This window comes from Heterodontus francisci, chromosome 31 (genome assembly GCF_036365525.1).
Source record: "Heterodontus francisci isolate sHetFra1 chromosome 31, sHetFra1.hap1, whole genome shotgun sequence".
Classification (NCBI taxonomy): domain Eukaryota; kingdom Metazoa; phylum Chordata; class Chondrichthyes; order Heterodontiformes; family Heterodontidae; genus Heterodontus; species Heterodontus francisci.
The window spans coordinates 14,451,005-14,469,990 of record NC_090401.1 but is presented as its reverse complement, the minus strand read 5'-3'; the positions used below and the strand labels follow the sequence as shown (position 1 = coordinate 14,469,990).

The 18,986-nt window shown below is 42.5% G+C and overlaps 1 protein-coding gene across 1 annotated transcript; it reads right to left on the bottom strand.

Moving 5' to 3' along the window:
- Nucleotides 1-1,152: 1,152 nt before the first annotated feature.
- On the bottom strand, nt 1,153-13,859 carry LOC137347028 (ice nucleation protein-like). Its single transcript, XM_068011036.1, has 6 exons — nt 13,782-13,859; nt 13,573-13,710; nt 7,685-7,881; nt 6,295-6,345; nt 4,520-5,574; nt 1,153-3,869 (listed from the first exon to the last, which is right to left on the bottom strand). The coding sequence occupies exons 1-6, from the start codon at nt 13,857-13,859 to the stop codon at nt 1,153-1,155; spliced, it is 4,236 nt and encodes a 1,411-aa protein (XP_067867137.1).
- Nucleotides 13,860-18,986: the final 5,127 nt, after the last annotated feature.

The window sequence follows — 18,986 nt, the reverse complement described above, 5'->3', positions numbered from 1 at the left end:
TTGTTGTTTAATATCATTAAGCCCAAGAATCTTCTGCTCCAGTGCTTTCACACCATGGAATGAGGTGGGATGAGCTGAGAGTGTCTGCCCTTGACATCAAGGCAGCATTTGACCAAGTATGGCATCAAGGAGCACTAGCAAAACTGGAGACAATGGGAATCAGGGAGAAAACTCTCTGCTGGTTGGAATCATACCTAGGGCAAAAGAAGATGGTTGTGGTTGTTGGAGGTCAATCATCTCAGCTCCTGGACATCACTGCATGAATCCCTCAGGATAGTGTCCTAGGCTCAACCATCTTCAGCTACTTCATCAATGACCTTCCTTCAATCATAAGGTCAGAAGTGGGGATATTCGCTGATGATTGCACAATGTTCAGCACCATTCGTGACACCTCAGATACTGAAGCAGTCCGTGTAGAAATTCAGCAAGACCTGGACAATATCTTGGCAAGTAACATTCGTGCCACACAAGTGCCAGACAATGACCATTTCCCACAACAGAGAATCTAACCATCTCCCCTTCACATTCAATGGCATTGCCATCGCTAAGTTCCCCACTATCAACATCCTAGGGGCTACCATTAACCAGAAACTGAACTGGAGTAGCCATATAAATACCGTGGCTACAAGAGCAGGTCAGAGGCTAGGAATCCTGGGGCGAGTAACTTAGTTCCTGACTCCCCAAAGCTTGTCCACCATCTACAAGGCACAAGTCAGGAGTGTGATGGAATACTCTCCACTTGCCTGGATGGGTGCAGCTTCAACATCACTCAAGAAGCTGGACATGATCCAGCAGCCCACTTGATTGCCACCCCATCCACAAACATTCACTCCCTCCACCACCGACGCACAGTGGCAGTAGTGTGTACCATCTACAAGATGCACTGCAGCAACACACCAAAGCTATTCAGCTAGCACCTTCCAAACCCACAACCTCTACCACCTAGAATGGGAAAAATAAACAGCAATCAATTGTCTTGTACTGTTCTATCACCATACCCAGACACCTACTTCCTTGCAGTTATATAACAGACAAAAACATTGTGTTCTCTTCCAATCTGTGGAGATACTTTAGAATCATCCTGTTTATTAGCCCCTCTAACACCAGGTTCAACCTGCAATAAAGAATTCACTTTTCAGTTTGGCCAACTAGCTACAACTCTGCTCTCAAAGCAGACGGTATACCTTTACTCTGAGCAGACGATACACCTTTACTAAGAGCAGACGCTACACCTTTAAGAGCAGATGGTATACCTTTACTAAGAGCAGACGGTATACCTTTACTCAGAGCAGATGATACACCTTTACTAAGAGCAGACGATACACCTTTACTAAGAGCAGACGGTACACCTTTACTCAGAGCAGATGATACAGCTTTCCTAAGATCAGACGGTATACCTTTCCTAAGATCAGACGGTATACCTTGAGTAAGAGCAGTCGGTATACCTTTACTAAGAGCAGATGCTATACCTTTATTAAGAGCAATCGGCATACCTTTACTAAGAGCAGACAGTATACCTTGAGTAAGAGCAGTCGGTATACCTTTACTAAGAGCAGATGCTATACCTTTATTAAGAGCAATCGGCATACCTTTACTAAGAGCAGACGGTATACCTTTACTAAGAGCAGATGGTATACCTTTCCTAAGATCAGACGGTATACCTTTCCTAAGATCAGACGGTATACCTTGAGTAAGAGCAGTCGGTATACCTTTACTAAGAGCAAATGCTATACCTTTACTAAGAGCAGACAGTATACCTTTACTAAGAGCAGATGGTATACCTTTCCTAAGATCAGACGGTATACCTTTCCTAAGATCAGACGGTATGCCTTTACTAAGAGCAGACGATACACCTTTACTAAGAGCAGACGGTACACCTTTACTGAGAGCAGACGATACACCTTTCCTAAGAGCAGAGAGTATACCTTTACTCAGAGCAGATGATACACCTTTCCTAAGAGCAGATGGTATACCTTTACTCAGAGCAGATGCTATACCTTTACTAAGAGCAGATGGTATACCTTTACTAAGAGCAGTTGGTATACCTTTACAAAGAGCAGTCGGTATATCTTTACTAAGAGCAGACGATACACCTTTCCTAAGAGCAGATGGTATACCTTTACTAAGAGCAGTTGGTATACCTTTACTAAGAGCAGACGGTATACTTTTACTAAGAGCAGATGGTATACCTTTACTAAGAGCAGACGGTATACTTTTACTAAGAGCAGATGGTATATCTTTACTAAGAGCAGTTGGTATACCTTTACTAAGAGCAGACGGTATACCTTTCCTAAGATCAGACGGTATACATTTATTAAGAGCAATCAGCATACCTTTACTAAGAGCAGGCGGTATACCTTTAGTAAGAGCAATCGGTATACCTTTACTAAGAGCAGACGGTATACCTTTACTCAGAGCAGACGATACACCTTTACTAAGAGCAGACGGTATACCTTTACTAAGAGCAGACGATACACCTTTACTAAGAGTAGACGGTATACCTTTACTCAGAGCAGACGATACACCTTTCCTAAGAGCAGACGGTATACCTTTACTAAGAGCAGACGATATACCTTTACTAAGATTAGACGGTATACCTTTACTAAGAACAGATGGTACACCTTTACTAAGAGCAGACGATACACGTTTACTCAGAGCAGACAGTATACCTTTACTAAGAGCAGACGATACACCTTTACTAAGAGTAGACGGTATACCTTTACTCAGAGCAGACGATACACCTTTCCTAAGAGCAGACGGTATACCTTTACTCAGAGCAGACGATATACCTTTACTAAGATTAGACGGTATACCTTTACTAAGAGCAGATGGTACACCTTTACTAAGAGCAGACGATACACGTTTACTCAGAGCAGACAGTATACCTTTACTCAGAGCAGACGATACACCTTTACTAAGAGCAGACAGTATATGTTTACTCAGAGAAGACAGTATATCTTTACTCAGAGAAGACAGTATACCTTTACTAAGAGCAGAAGATACACCTTTACTAATAGCAGACGGTATACGTTTACTAAGAGCAGATGGTATACCTTTACTAAGAGCAGCTGGTACACCTTTACTAAGAGCAGACAGTATATCTTTACTCAGAGAAGACAGTATACCTTTACTAAGAGCAGAAGATACACCTTTACTAAGAGCAGACGGTATACGTTTACTAAGAGCAGAAGATACACCTTTACTAAGCGCAGACGGTATACGTTTACTAAGAGCAGATGGTATACCTTTACTAAGAGCAGCTGGTACACCTTTACTAAGAGCAGACAGTATATCTTTACTCAGAGAAGACAGTATACCTTTACTAAGAGCAGAAGATACACCTTTACTAAGAGCAGACGGTATACGTTTACTAAGAGCAGAAGATACACCTTTACTAAGAGCAGACGGTATACGTTTACTAAGAGCAGACGGTATACGTTTACTAAGAGCAGAAGATACACCTTTACTAAGAGCAGACGGTATACGTTTACTAAGAGCAGATGGTATACCTTTACTAAGAGCAGCTGGTACACCTTTACTTAGAGCAGACGGTATACCTTTACTCAGAGCAGACAATACACCTTTACTAAGAGCAGACGATACACCTTTACGATGAGCAGACGGTATACCTTTACTAAGAGCAGACGATACACCTTTACTCAGAGCAGACGGTATACCTTTATGATGAGCAGCTGGTATACCTTTACTAAGAGCAGTCGGTACACATTTACTAAGTGCAGTCGGTACACCTTTACTAAGAGCAGACGGTATACCTTTACGATGAGCAGACGGTATACCTTTACTCAGAGCAAACGGTACACCTTTACTAAGAGCAGTCGATACACCTTTACTAAGAGCAGACGATACACCTTTATTAAGAGATGACAGTATAGTTTAGTTTAGAGATACAGCACTGAAACAGGCCCTTCGGCCCACCGAGTCTGTGCCGACCATCAACCACCCATTTATACTAATCCTACACTAATTCCATATTCCTACCACATCCCCACCTGTCCCTATATTTCCCTACCACCTACCTATACTAGGGGCAATTGCTAATGGCCAATTTACCTATCAACCTGCAAGTCTTTGGCATGTGGGAGGAAACCGGAGCACCCGGAGGAAACCCATGCAGACACAGGGAGAACTTGCAAACTCCACACAGGCAGCACCCAGAATTGAACCCGGGTCGCTGGAGCTGTGAGGCTGCGGTGCTAACCACTGCGCCACTGTGCCGCCTTTACTATACCTTTACTAAGAGCAGACAGTATACCTTTACTAAGAGCATTCTGTACACCTTTACTAAGAGCAGACGATACACCTTTACTAAGAGCAATTGGTACACCTTTACTAAGAGCAGACAATACAACTTTACTCAGAGTAGTCGGTATACCTTTATGATGAGCAGCTGGTATACCTTTACTAAGAGCAGTCGGTACACATTTACTAAGTGCAGTCGGTACACCTTTACTAAGAGCAGACGATACACCTTTACTAAGAGCAGACTATACACCTTTACTCAGAGCAGACGGTATACCTTTACTAACAGCATTCGGTACACCTTTACTAAGAGCAGACGATATACCTTTACTCAGAGCAGACGGTACACCTTTACTAAGAGCAGTCGGTACACCTTTACTAAGAGCAGATGATACACGTTTACTCAGAGCAGACGGTATACCTTTTCTAAGAGCAGACGATACACCTTTACTAAGAGCAGACAATATACCTTTACTAAGAGCAGACGATACACGTTTACTCAGAGCAGACGGTACACCTTTACTAAGAGCAGACGATACACCTTTACTAAGAGCAGACGATACACGTTTACTCAGAGCAGACGGTACACCTTTACTAAGAGCAGACGATACACCTTTACTAAGAGCATTCGGTACACCTTTTCTAAGAGCAGATGATACACGTTTACTCAGAGCAGACGGTATACCTTTTCTAAGAGCAGACGATACACCTTTACTAAGAGCAGACGATACACGTTTACTCAGAGCAGACGGTACACCTTTACTAAGAGCAGACGATACACCTTTACTAAGAGCAGACGATACACCTTTACTAAGAGCAGACGATACACGTTTACTCAGAGCAGACGGTACACCTTTACTAAGAGCAGACGATACACCTTTACTAAGAGCAGACGATACACCTTTACTAAGAGCAGACGATACACGTTTACTCAGAGCAGACGGTACACCTTTTCTAAGAGCAGATGATACACGTTTACTCAGAGCAGACGGTATACCTTTTCTAAGAGCAGACGATACACCTTTACTAAGAGCAGACAATATACCTTTACTAAGAGCAGACGATACACGTTTACTCAGAGCAGACGGTACACCTTTACTAAGAGCAGACGATACACCTTTACTAAGAGCAGACGATACACGTTTACTCAGAGCAGACGGTACACCTTTACTAAGAGCAGACGATACACCTTTACTAAGAGCAGACGATACACCTTTACTAAGAGCAGACGATACACGTTTACTCAGAGCAGACGGTACACCTTTACTAAGAGCAGACGATACACCTTTACTAAGAGCATTCGGTACACCTTTTCTAAGAGCAGACGATACACCTTTACTAAGAGCAGACAATATACCTTTCCAACTGCTGCTCACACTAAGACTCCAAGGTTTACTGAGCTAAAGCTACTTTATCTGCACTGTAACGTATTTTGTTTCGGTTCTTCTGTCCCTCCTCCAATATATTATCTTACGAGTTGAAGTTGCTTCTTATCAGCAGACCTCGGAACTGCAGTGTGAGCAGGGTGGGTAAGTTTGATAGTTATGTCCAGCACAAATGCCTGTCCAGGTGTCAGCTATGGCTGAATGGTAGCTTTCTTACTTCTAAATCAGAAGGTCATGGATTTAGCCGCAATTGAGAGATTTGAGTGCATAATCTAGGCTGACTCTCCAGCGTGGTACTGGGGAAGTGCTGCACTGTTAGGGATGCTATCTTTTGATGAGATGTTAACCGAAGGTCCCATCTGGACCCTCAGGTGGATGTAAAAGATCCCACGGCACTATTTCGAACAAGAGCAGGGAACTTCTTCCCTGGTGTCCTGGCCAATATTTATCCCTCAACCAGCATATAAAAAAAAAATCATCTGGTTATCACATTGTTGTTTGTGGGATCTTGCTGTGTGCAAATTGGCTGCTTCATTTTCTACAACAGTAACTACATTTCAAAAGTACTTCATTGGCTGTAAAGTGCTTTGTGATATCCGGAGACTTTATTTTACTAGGAAGCAGGAGAGGGAATTGTTTGGGGAGGTACAAATTCAAATGTGACATGTCATGGCTGCCAGGATCTATTGCATAGTCCAGCCTATAGGTGAAGCAAACATGAAGTCAGTAATTGCGGACTCGAGAGTTTGAAAGATTCCTTGTGCCGGGTAATAGATGCTATTAATTGTCAGCCGATACATCCGCATTGCTGAGAATTTCAAAGAGTGGGATGATGAGAATGTACGTGTGCACTTTTTCCTCTCCATATAATTTAAAGCCACATGGACAGGTAGGTTGTCCCAGAATTGTTGATTTGAAGCAGTTTCACAAATGAAATCCCCTGCAGACTTCAATAATATTTTCTGCTCAGTATGTAGGATAAATAAACCAGGATTCGAATTAGAAATATGAAAATATTAACTGGTGAGACTATTTTCCTGTACTGCCTCATTAGATAAATGATCAAACACTCCAAAATACTTATAGCAGGTTAACTAAGCATCAATAAATCAGAATATATATCTAAAAAAAATGCATAGCGAGTGATGATGTTAAGCATCTTTTAAAGAAAATTAGATTACATCACCTTCAGCAGATTGAACAATTGTTTAAGTACCTGGTAATAACTGATGAACAGTAATTGCCAGAATTATACACAGAAAATCCCTGGGGCTAAATAATTTCCACAATTCCCTATACATTTTATAGTTGCTAACTGCTATGTTCAAATAAACACTCAGATTGGTGTGGTAATAATTAGATGCTTTTATTTCCAGGTCCTCCTAGAATATTCCATCAAAGAATAACAAAATTATACAGGAGAGGTATTGGAATATAATTGCTACAAGGTGCTTACTCCCATCAAGAGGCCATCTAGTGTTCTGTCAACAATATGCAAGCACCACACGTATTACCAACAACTCCTATTTCATACAGGAATCAATGGGCTGAATTTTATAAGCCCCCCAATGTTGGGGGTTGTGGCAGGGAGGCCTGGAAAATATGTCCAGTAGAGGCCCACCACGGGCCTTGAAGCTGGGAAGGCCCCGTCACATTTTACTGGTGGCAGCGAGGTCTCGGGGCGGCCCCTGCCTCTTGGCGACGGAGATTTCATTTAAATATTTAAATAAATTTAAATACATGCAAAATACATACATACCTTGTTCCGACGGCTGTCCCACGCCAACATTCCAGCCGGTGGCCGGAAGTCCCGTGCCTTCGGATCTCCGTTCGGAGATCGGAGGTGTGACACTGGTGGATGGGGTGGGGGGGAGTGAAATTTTCAGGGCGGGGATGGTGAGGAGGGCTGCAAAAGCCAATGCGATTGGTTGTGGGGATGGTGAGAAGGGATTGAGATCGGCGGCAAGCTTTCAAAATTCAGCCCAATGTCTTTGATTCCTGATTGCATTGGTCAAGCCTGGACAAAAATGTCTGCTTACTCTTGGAGCTTAAATCTCATAAGAACATAAGACTTTAAGAAATAGGAGCAACTTGACCTCAACTCTACTTTCTTGACTGTTCTCCATAACCCATTGACTCCTCTATTTTTGAAGTATCTGTCTATCCCAGCCTTGAATACATTCAATAAATCAGCCTCCACAGTATTTGGGAGAGAGAATTTCAAAGATTCATGATCCTGCAAGAGAATAAATGCCTCTTCTCCAACTTAAGTGGGCAACCCCTTATTCTGAAACTATGCCCACAAGTTCTAGATTCCCCCAGGAGAGGAAACATCCTCTCAGCACCTACCCCTCTCATTCTTCTAAACTCCAATGTTAGGCCCAACCTGCTCAACCCTTCCTCATAAGACAGCTCCTTCATCCCAGGAATCAACCTAGTGAACCATCTCTGAACCTCCAATGCAGGTATATCGCTCCTTAATTAAGGAGACCAAAATTGTACACAGGACTCCAGGTGTGGTCTCACCAATGGCCTATGCAGTTGTAGCAAGACTTCCCTACTTCTATACTCCATTGACCTTTCAATAAAAGTCAACAGTAATTGCCTTTGCAATTACTTGCTACACCTGCATACAAACTTCTTGTGTTTCATGTATGAGGACACTGGATTCCTTGGTACAACAGCATTTTGTAGTCTCTCTCCATTTGAATAATATTTTGCTTTTCTATTCTTCTTACAAAAGTGGATAACCTCACATTTTCCCACATTATAGTCCATCTGCCATTTTTTTGCCCACTCACCTAACCTATCCATTTCCTGTTGCAGACTCTGTGTCCTCTTCACAACTTGCTTTCACATCTATCTTTGTATCATCAGCAAATTTGGCTACAATACACTAGGTCCCTTCATCCAAGTCATTAATATAGATTGTAAATAGTTCAGGCCTCAGCACTGATCCCTGTGGCACTCCATTAGTTACAGTTTTTCCAACCTGAAAATTACCCATTTATCCCGACTCTCTGTTTTCTATTAGTTAGCCAATCCTCTATTCATGCTAATATATTACCCTCAAAACCATGAGCTCTTATCTTGTGCAGTAAATTTCTATGTGGCACCTTATCAAATGCCTTTTGGAAATCCAAATACACTACATCTCCTGGTTCCCCTTAATCCACCCTGCTCATTACATCCCCATAGAACTCTAATAAATTTATTAAACATGATTTCTCTTTCATAAAACCATGTTGACTCTACTTGATTGTATTGTGATTTTCTAAGTATCGTGCTACTATTTCTTTAATAATGGATTCCAACAGGTGTTAGGCTAATGGGCCTTTAGCTTCCTGCTTTCTATCTTGCTCCTTTCTTAAATAGGGGTGTTACATTTGCAATTTTCCAATCCACTGAGACCTTTCCAGATTCTAGGGAATTTTGGAAGATTACAATCAATGCATCCACTATCTCTGCAGCCACTTCTTTTAAGACCTTAGGATACAGGTCATCAGGTCCGGGGGATAATAATAGCTTTAAGTTAAGGATTGGGAGGATTTTAGAACATAGCAAAAGAAGATGAAGAAACTGATAAAGAAAGGGAGAATAGAATATAAATGTAAGCTGGCAAAAAATATAAAAACAAACTGTAAAAGCTTCTACAGGTATGTAAAAAGGAAACGTTTGGCTAAGACAAATGTGGGTCCATTACAGACAGAGTCAGGAGAATTTATAATGGGAAATAGAGAAATGGCAGAGAAGCTAAATGATTATTTTGTATCTGTCTTCACTGAGGAAGATACAAGAAATTTTCAAGAATTAGAGATCCAAGGGATTAGGGGGAATTAGAATTGAAGGAAATTAGTGTTAGTAAGAGGGTTGTAATGGAGAAATTAATGGAGCTGAAGGTTGATTAGTCCCCAGGGATTGATATTCTACATCCCAGAGTGTTGAAAGAGGTAGCTATGGAGATAGTGGATGCATTGTGATCATCTTCCAAAATTCTGTAGATTCTGGAGTGGTTCCTGCAGATTGGAAGGTTGCAAATGTCACCCCACTATTGAAGAAGGGAGAGAGAGAGAAAACAGGGGATTACAGACCTGCTAGCCTCACATCAGTCGTTGGGAAAATGCTAGAATCTATTCTAAAGGATGTGATAAATGGACACTTGGATAATAATGATCTGATTGGGCATAGTCAACATGGATTTATGAATGGAAATCATGTTTGACAAACCTGTTAAATCATGTTTGACGAACCTGTTGGAGTTTTTTGAGGATGTTACTAACGGAATTGATAAAGGGGAGTTGGTGGATGTGGTATACTTGGATTTTCAGACAGCTTTTGATAAAGTCCCCCACAGGAGATTGGTGAGCAAAATTGAAGCACATGGGATAGGAGGTAATATACTGGCATGGATTAAGGATTGGTTAACAGGCAGAAAACAGAGAGTAGGAATAAACGGGTCATTTGAGTACAAGAGCAGTGGATATTATTGCCATAGAGGGAGTTCAACGAAGATTCACCAGACTTGTTTCCGGGATGGCAGGACTATCCTATGAAGTCTTTGGCCTCCTTGTCTCGGGAGACAATGGGTAAGCGCATGGAGGTGGTCAGTGGTTTGTGAAGCAGCGCCTGGAGTGGCTATAAAGGCCAATTCTAGAGTGACAGACTCTTCCACAAGCACTGCAGATAAAATTGGTTGTTGGGGCAGTTCCACAGTTGGCTCTCTCCTTGCCTTTCTGTCTTCAGATTAGATTAGAGATACAGCACTGAAACAGGCCCTTCGGCCCACCGAGTCTGTGCCGAACATCAACCACCCATTTATACTAATCCTACACTAATCCCATATTCCTACCAAACATCCCCACCTGTCCCTATATTTCCCAACCACCTACCTATACTAGTGACAATTTATAATGGCCAATTTACCTATCAACCTGCAAGTCTTTTGGCTTGTGGGAGGAAACCGGAGCACCCGGAGAAAACCCACGCAGACACAGGGAGAACTTACAAACTCCACACAGGCAGTACCCGGAATCGAACCCGGGTCCCTGGAGCTGTGAGGCTGCGGTGCTAACCACTGCGCCAACTGCTAAGTCTCATCGACTCGCCATGCTTTAGCCCCGCCTTTATGGTTGCCCGCCAGCTCTGGCGATCACTGGCAACTGACAAGACAGATTGGGAAAACTGAGCCTGTATTCACTCGAGTTTCGAAGAATGAGAGGTGATCTCTGCAAAATACTTAAAGGGATACACAGGGTAGATGCAGCTAAGATGTTTCCCCTGGTTGGGGAATCGAGAACCAGGGGACACAAGTGGAAGCCACTTAGGACAGAGATGAGGAGAAATTTCTTTACTCACAGGGTTGTGAATCTTTTAAATTCTCTATCCAGAGGGCTGTGGAAGATCAGCCATTGAGTATGTTTAAAGCAGAGCTTGACAGATTTCTAAATACAAATGACATAAGAGGATAGTATGGGAAAAAGGCACTGAAGTGGATGATTAGCCATAATCATATTGAATGACGGGGCAGGCTCGATGGGCTGAGTGGCCTACTCCTGCTCCTATGTTCCTATGTTCCCTCCCTACTGCCCCTTGATTTTCTACAATTATGACGATGCTTTTAGTATCTTCTACTGTGAAAACAGACATAATATATTTGTTTGAAGTCTCTGACATTTCATTGTTTCCCATTATTAATTGCTCAGTCTCATTGTTTAATAGACCAAAGTTTACTTTAGCTACTCTCCCTTTTTATACAATTTGTAGAAGCTTTTACTCTCTGTTTTTATATTTCTTACTAATTTACTCTCATACTCTATTTTCTCCCTGTTTATTTTTGCCGGCTTCTAAAATGTTCCCAATCTTCTGGCCTACCACTAAATTTTATCACATTGTATACCTTTTCTTTCAATTTGATACCATCCTTAACTTCCTTAGTTTGCCACAGATGGTTCATCCTTCTCACAGAATCTTTTTTTTTCTCTCAATGGAATATATCTTTTGTTATGACCAGGTGAGAAAGGTGTCTAGGGGTCCCTTTCAGCCTTCACCTGGTCTTATTGTATTCGGATTTAATTTTTAAACACACTGTGTTTTGAGCTCCCCTTTGGTGAATCCTTGCTCACTGCTTTCCAATTATAAGGCAAAGAAGTGAGCACAAACAGGCTTTCTTAGGTTTAAAGAAGAAAAGTGAAATTTATTAAAACTTAAACTTAACTAATTCGATTAACACCTACAGATACACACCATGCCCCACGCTAGCATGCATATGCAATACGCACATGCAAATAGGGACAGAAAAGAGCAGAAGAAAAATAAAGTGGAGAGGTTTGAGGCAATATCAGAAGAGTTGTTGTTACTGTGCTTCAAGCTCACTGAAGAATCCTTTTGTAGGTAGTTCTTGCTTGTAGGTAATTCTAGCTTTTTGTTGGGTCTCAGTATTCTTCTTAAACCTTGTTCACTGTAGGAGACTTTTCACTCTCTTGGGATTCCGGTGTCTTCAATGGATTCCAAAGCTGGTGAGAAAGTGATGAGCAGACAGGAGAGGCTGCGGCGAGCAAGCCACGAGAGGTCTTTTCAGTCCAGGAGCAAACATCTTTCCGAGTTCAAATTCTCTGTAGCGAGTTCAAAAAATCTGCAACAGCCAGTTAGTCATGTGACTAAACTGGTCTGACCACATCTTCTTTCTATTAGAAACTGTCTGCTAGTATGCAGAAATGTCTTTCCGGCTGGGGGCCTGGCAATTCCTTGCAATAGGCCCTCTTTTCTTCCCAGCAACAATTTGAAGTTTAATGTCCATGTCGCAAAATTAATGTACCTCATTCTTGGCAGTTCGGGGCCTGCATGACACTTTGTTGAAAATTATGAAATATCCCCTTTAATGTCAGCCATTGCTTACCTTTTAATGTATTTTCCCAATCCAACCATAACCAACTCTGTCTTCATACCTTTATAATTGCCTTTATTTAAGTTTATGACACTAGTTTCAGACCCAAATTTTCCCCTCAAACTGAATGTGAAATTCTGTCATGTTATGATCATTCTTGCATAGAGGATTCTTTATTATGAGATCGTTAACTAATTCTGTCTCATTACACATTTCTAAAATAGCCTGTTCCCTGGTTGGTTCCACAATGTATTGTTCCAAGAAATTGTTCCGAATACAATCTATGAACTCAACCTCAAGGCTACCTTTGCCAATTTGATTTGTCGAATCTAGATGAAGATTGCAATCACCCATGTTTATTGCAGTACCTTTCTTACAAGTCCCCACTATTCATTGATTTATACTCTGTCCTACAGTACAGCTCTTGTTCGGGGGCCTATAGACTACTCCCACCAGTGACTTCTTTCATTTGTTTTTTTTTATTTCCCCCCACAATGATTCACTAAACTAATTCCTGGGATGGAAGGATTGTCCTCTAAGGAAAGCTAAATAGATTGTGCCTTTGCGCCCTGGAGTTTAGAAGGATGAGAGGTGATCTCATTCAAACAAACAAAATTCTTAAGGGCTCGACAAGGTTGATACAGGAAGGATGTTCTGCCTGGCTGGGGAGTCCAGAACCAGGGGACACAGTCTCAGAATAAAGGGCAGGCCATTTAGGACTGAGATGAGGAGGAAATTCTTCACTCAGAGGGTGGTGAATCTTTGGAATTCTCTGCTCCAGAGGGCTGTGGAGGCTCAGTCGTTGAGTATGTTCAAGACTGAGAGCGACAGATTTCTACATATTAAAAACATCAAGGGTTACGGGGATAGTGCGGAAAAATGGTGTTGAAGTAGAAGATCAGCCATGATCTCATTGAATGGCGGAGCAGGCTCGAAGGGCTGAATGGCCTACTCCTGCTCCTATTTCTTATGTTCTTAAGTACATCTTGGTCTTCCGAGCCAAGATCATTTCTCACTGATTTCATCCTTTATTAACAGAGTTACCCCACTTCCTTTTCCTTTCTGCCTATACTTCCGAACTGTCAAATACAGTTCCCATCCTTGGTCACCTTGCAACCACGAGTCTATAATGGCTACCAGATCATACCCATTTATTTCAATTTGTACCATTAATTCATTTATCTTGTTACAAATACAATGTATATTTAGTTAAAAAAAGCCTTTAATTTTGTCTTTTTACCATTTTTTCTTACTCTGGCCCCATTTTCTGGCGCACTCTCATGCTTGCTTGCTCTGTCCCTTCCTGTCACATGCTGGTTATCATTACCCATATTACTCCTCCAGCACTATTGCCTGTCCTTTCTCTTTAACTTTCTAAATTTTCCCTCAATTGAATCTTTCTTGCTCCCCCACCACTCAGTTTCAAGCTCTATCTCCTGCCTTAGTAATTTGATTCACCAGAACCCTGGACCCAGAGCAGTTCAAGTGAAGCCAATCTCAATGGAACAGGTCCCTCTTCACCTAGTACTGGTGTCAGTGCCCCATGAATTGAAACCCATTTCTCCCACATCACTTTTTGAGCCACACATTCAACACTGATCTTATTGACACAATGCCAATTTGCTCATTGCTCAGGTCATAATCCAGAGATTATTATCTTTGTGGTTCTGCTTTTTAATTTCACCCCTAGCTGCTTATATTCCCTTAGCAGAACCTTTTTCTTCATCCTACTTTTGTCGTTGTTACCTATATGGACCGCAAAAACAGGATCTTTTCCCTCCCTGCTGTCACCACCTGGATCTACTTTTTGCACATCATCAAGAGGAGATAGAGGCCAAGTCTTAATGGGACCGATTCATCAGGTCTTGGTCCCCTGGATATTGCAGCCACAAGAGAAGGATCACGCCGGTGTGTGCTGGATTCTTGGGGAGTTGTCACGATAATCTCTTTCTGTGACAGTCCAAAATTCCAAACCTCAATGTACCAGGGATGGATCAAAGGAGACAAGGGCTAACCCCTTCCAACTTGGCTGATGAAACCTTGCATCCCTCAGTACTCAGCAGTGAGGGTCTCCAGAATGATAGTGGTATGTTGCGTCCTGCGCAATGTTGCATTGTGGAGAGGATTACAGGTGGAGGTTGCTCAAGGCACTCGCAAATCATCTTCTGATAACAAAAACATTGAAGAAGAGGAAGATGACAAAGACGAGGAGTTGCATGAAGATGGGAAACCCATCACGAAGGCTGCCATGTACATTGCTGCCTGGAATGTCCAGAGTGCCCACAATGCCAGGAATGCCTTACTAGCTCGAAGGTTCATCTAGTGACTCACATAAGGAACATAAAACAAAAATCCTCCAGCTTGCTCCCACCACCACTCCCAACCCTCACCTTCAACCAAGCATATGCCCATTGCACATCCCCCCAGTTTGTTCATCATGAACCAACTGAAAGGACAAGTTGATACTCGGGATGCAACAACGGGAAAGATGTGGAAGTGGTACTTATCATTAAATGTTATGTGCCTTAAAAAGAGGAAACTTAGCATAACATATTGTCAAACATCCACTAACCTTGATGAATTACAATAGCTCCCTTTTACACTTCCTACTGCATCAGCAGAGGGAGACACAGGCTGCTCAGATCCCTAGTCTGAGTGCTGAGATGCTTTTGGCCAATGACCTCTGTGTTTTAGAGTCTGTGAGGGCCCCGCCAAAGACTGTTCCACCTGCAGAGGAGAAGAAGGGTAGGCTCAGCCACAGGAAGATGAGGCAGCATGTCGGGTACAGACTTGGGGGATGGTGAGGTGGGCAGTGGGTGAGAAGTGGGATCGTGTGAGTGGAGTTCCCACTTCCATGTTCCCTTTTGCCATCATCCCTCTCCTGGGCCAGTGCTATATCACTTCAAACACTCTGCTGCAGACCAGTGACATACAGTAATGATACAGATATGGTATCTGTCATCCTGTTTATGGCCACAGATATCTCCTGCATGGACATAGTCATGACCTGGATAGGCTCACTTCAAGCTCCAAGGAGGCAGACACTTTCTACATGGAAGATATTCTCACAATTCCTTGCACCACTAAACCGCTGCTATTGGAGTTAGATTCCTCTAACCTCTCTTGTTATTGTGAACAGTGTCTGTGGCACATCTGCCAGTACCTCACAAAATTGCTGCTGTCTCTCTACCATTCTCCTTCTCAACAACGGTCCCCAGGGTTCAGTATCTGCGCCCAGCTGGGCAGAGCTTGGAGAGGCTGTGCCCCCAAATGTAGACTTGCTACTGGTGTGAAGGGTGATGTGATAGAGTACACTTGGCAAGACGGAGTTGTGTGTGTGTTGGTGTGGGTTGGGGGGGGAGAGGGGATTGATGTTGTACACAACAGGATTTAGTTGAATTAGTAACTGTACTTACTTTTCCTGAGCTGGTTAGGTCATTAAACCGCTTCCTGCACTGTATCAAAGACTGGAGAACAATGCTGTTGCCACTCACTTCCTCAGCAGCCTCCAACCACACCTTCTTAGTGAGAGCCACAGGTTTCTTCCTCCTATTGCTGGACAAGGTTATGCCCCTCCTGCTCCTGACTGCACCCAGCAGTAATTCCAGGGAAGCATCGATAAATCCAGGTGATGACCTTGCTATTCCTGAATCCATGTTAAATATCTCTCACTGTTTCCTCCCAAAGCTTCCTGGGCTCCTCCAGATTCCATTCTTGGATTGATCCTTTCGACAATCGGCATGCGATCAAGTCATACATGTACAGACCACGTCATACGTGTACAGATCACAACTGCTGTGCAGCTTGGAGGCTCGAAGCCCTAAAGGAAAAATGTCAAGAGGCAATCAGCTCAAGCCTACACCACATGGACTGCAGTCGTTCAAGAAGATGGTTCACCATCACCTTCTCAAGGGTAATTAGGGACGGGTCATAAATGCGTCCCTTGCTAGAGACACTCATATCCCATGAATGAATAAAAATAAGTATTGGGGCCCTTGAAGGAGTGGCCTGAATCAGAGGCCATTATTCCTGATTATTTTCCATTGAAATTTGCTTTTGAACAAGGGCAGCAGGCACCTTGGAAAACCACCACTTGCAAGTTCCCTGCCATGTCACAGACCATCCTGACTTAGAAATATATCACCATTCCTTCACTGTCACTGGGTCAAAACCATGGCACTCCCTGTCTAACACCATTGTGGGTCTACCTACATGGACTGCAGCAGTTCAGGAAGGCAGATCACCATCACCTTCTCAAGGGCAACCAGCGATGTTCACATCCTAAGAACAAAAAAAAAATTTTCAGAAGCTTTTCCAAATTTCGAGGGTTATAGAACCATAGAAAAATTACAGCACAGAGGAGGCCATTCAGGCCATCGTGTCCTTGCCGGCCTACAAACTAGCTGCCCAAGCACCTGGTCCATAGCCTTGCAGGTTACAGCACTTCAGATGCATGTCCAGCTATAATTTAAAAGAATGGAGGGTTTCTGCCTCCACCACCATTCCTGGCAGTGAATTCCAGACACCCAACACCCTCTGGGTGAAAAAGGTTTTCCTCATGTCCCCTCTAATCCTTCTACCAATCACCTTAAATCTGTGCCCCCTGGTAATTGACCTCTCTGCTGGGGGAAACAGGTCCTTCCTGTCTACTCTATCTAGGCCCCTCATAATTTTGTACACCTCTATTAAGTCACCCCTCAGCCTCCTCTGTTCTAAGGAAAACAATCCTAGCCTATCCAATCTTTCCTCATTGCTGCAACTTTCAAGCCCAGGCAACATTCTTGGAAATCTCCTCTGTACTCTCTCCAGAGCAACTATGTTCTTTCTGTAATGTGGCAACTGAAATGTACGCAATACTCCAGCTGTGGCCTAACCAGTGTTTTATACAGTTCCAGCATTACATCCCTGTTTTTGTATTCGATACCTCGTTTATCCTGTCTCTCAGAATTGATTCTACTAATTTACCCACCATCGAGATCAAACTGACTGGCCTATAATTATTTGGCCTATCCCTCGCACCTTTTTAAAACAATGGTATAACATTTGCAGACCTCCAATCCTCTGGCACCTCGCCCGTATCCAGTGAGGATTTGAAGGCGATCCTCAGCACATCTGCTATTTCCTCCCTGGCTTCCTTTAACAATCTGGGATGCAATCCATCCAGCCCTGGTGATTTATCCACTTTCAAGGATGTCAGACCCTCTAGTACTTCCTCTCTCATTATGCTAATCGTATCTAATATTTCACACTCCTCCTCTTTTCCTACAATGTCTGCATCATCCCTCTCCTTTGTGGAAAAAACTCATTAACAACCCTGCTCACATCATCTGCATTCACGTGTGAGTTCCCTTGTAAATCTCTGATAGGCCCTACCCTTTCCTTAGTTATCCTCTTGCTTTTAATGTACTGATAAAACATCTTTGGGTTTTCCTTAATTTTACCAACCAATACTTTTTCATGCCCTCTTTGCTTTTCTAATTTCCTTTTTTACTTCACCCCTGCACTTTAAATACTCCTGTAGGTTTTCTAAAGTATTAAGTTTTTTGTAATCGTCATAAGCTTTCTTTTTCTGCTTCAACATACCCTGTAAACCTCTAAATAACCAGGGGGCTCTAGATTTGCCCGTACCACCCTTTATCTTTGTGGGGACATGCCTACACTGTGATTGTAGAATCTCACTTTTGAATGCCTCCCACTGGTTTGCCACTGATTTTCCTTCCAGTAGCTGTGTCCAGTCCATTTCTGCCAGATCACCTCTCAGTTTCTTAAAATTTGCCTTCCCACAATTTAAAACTTTAACTGCTGTCGTATCTTTGTCCTTTTCCATGATTATGCTAAAACTAACTGTATTATGATTGCTATCTCCAAAATGGTCACCCACTGCTACTTCATCTATTTGCCCAGCTTGATTTCCGAAGACTAAATCTAGAATTGCACCCACTCTCATTGGGCTTGTTACATGCTGGCTAAGAAAGTTCTCTTGAATGCAGTTCAAGAATTTTCTGCCCTTTGTGCCCTTCACACTGTTTGTATCCCAATTGATATTAGGGTAGTTGAAATCCCCAACTATTATTGCCCTATACTTTTAACACTCAGAAATTTGCCTACATATCTGTTCTTCTATCTCCCTCTTACTATGTATGCAGCTACAGAATCTTACAGGCTTATCTCAAATTATCTTTGAGAAGGTCTGAAACTAAAAGTAAATTTTTCTTTGTTCTTTTTGCTAATGTTCGTCAATCCATTATTGGAAGGGCATGAATCACAAATGCAGCAATAACTATGGAAAACTAGTCTGTTGGTGCTTTACATTATTGCACCTTATTCTGCTTATATTCTGTTTTATTGAGAAGAGTAAGACACGCTTATTAGCTACTGGAACTCAACTCAAGAATACATGATAGCTCCAATGTTAACTCAATCCATGCATTCAGAATGAGGGTAGCAGGCAAGTGGCA

Coding starts and splice junctions, on each gene's coding strand:
- LOC137347028 (XM_068011036.1), bottom strand. CDS start 13,859: ATGGGTAATGATAACCAGCATGTGACAGGAAGGGACAGAGCAAGCAAG. Junction 7,882..13,572: donor AGAAAGGAAAAGGAAGTGGG/GTAACTCTGTTA, acceptor ATTCTCTTGCAG/GATCATGAATCTTTGAAATT. Junction 3,870..4,519: donor AGGTATACCGTCTGCTCTGA/GTAAAGGTGTAT, acceptor CTCTTAATAAAG/GTGTATCGTCTGCTCTTAGT.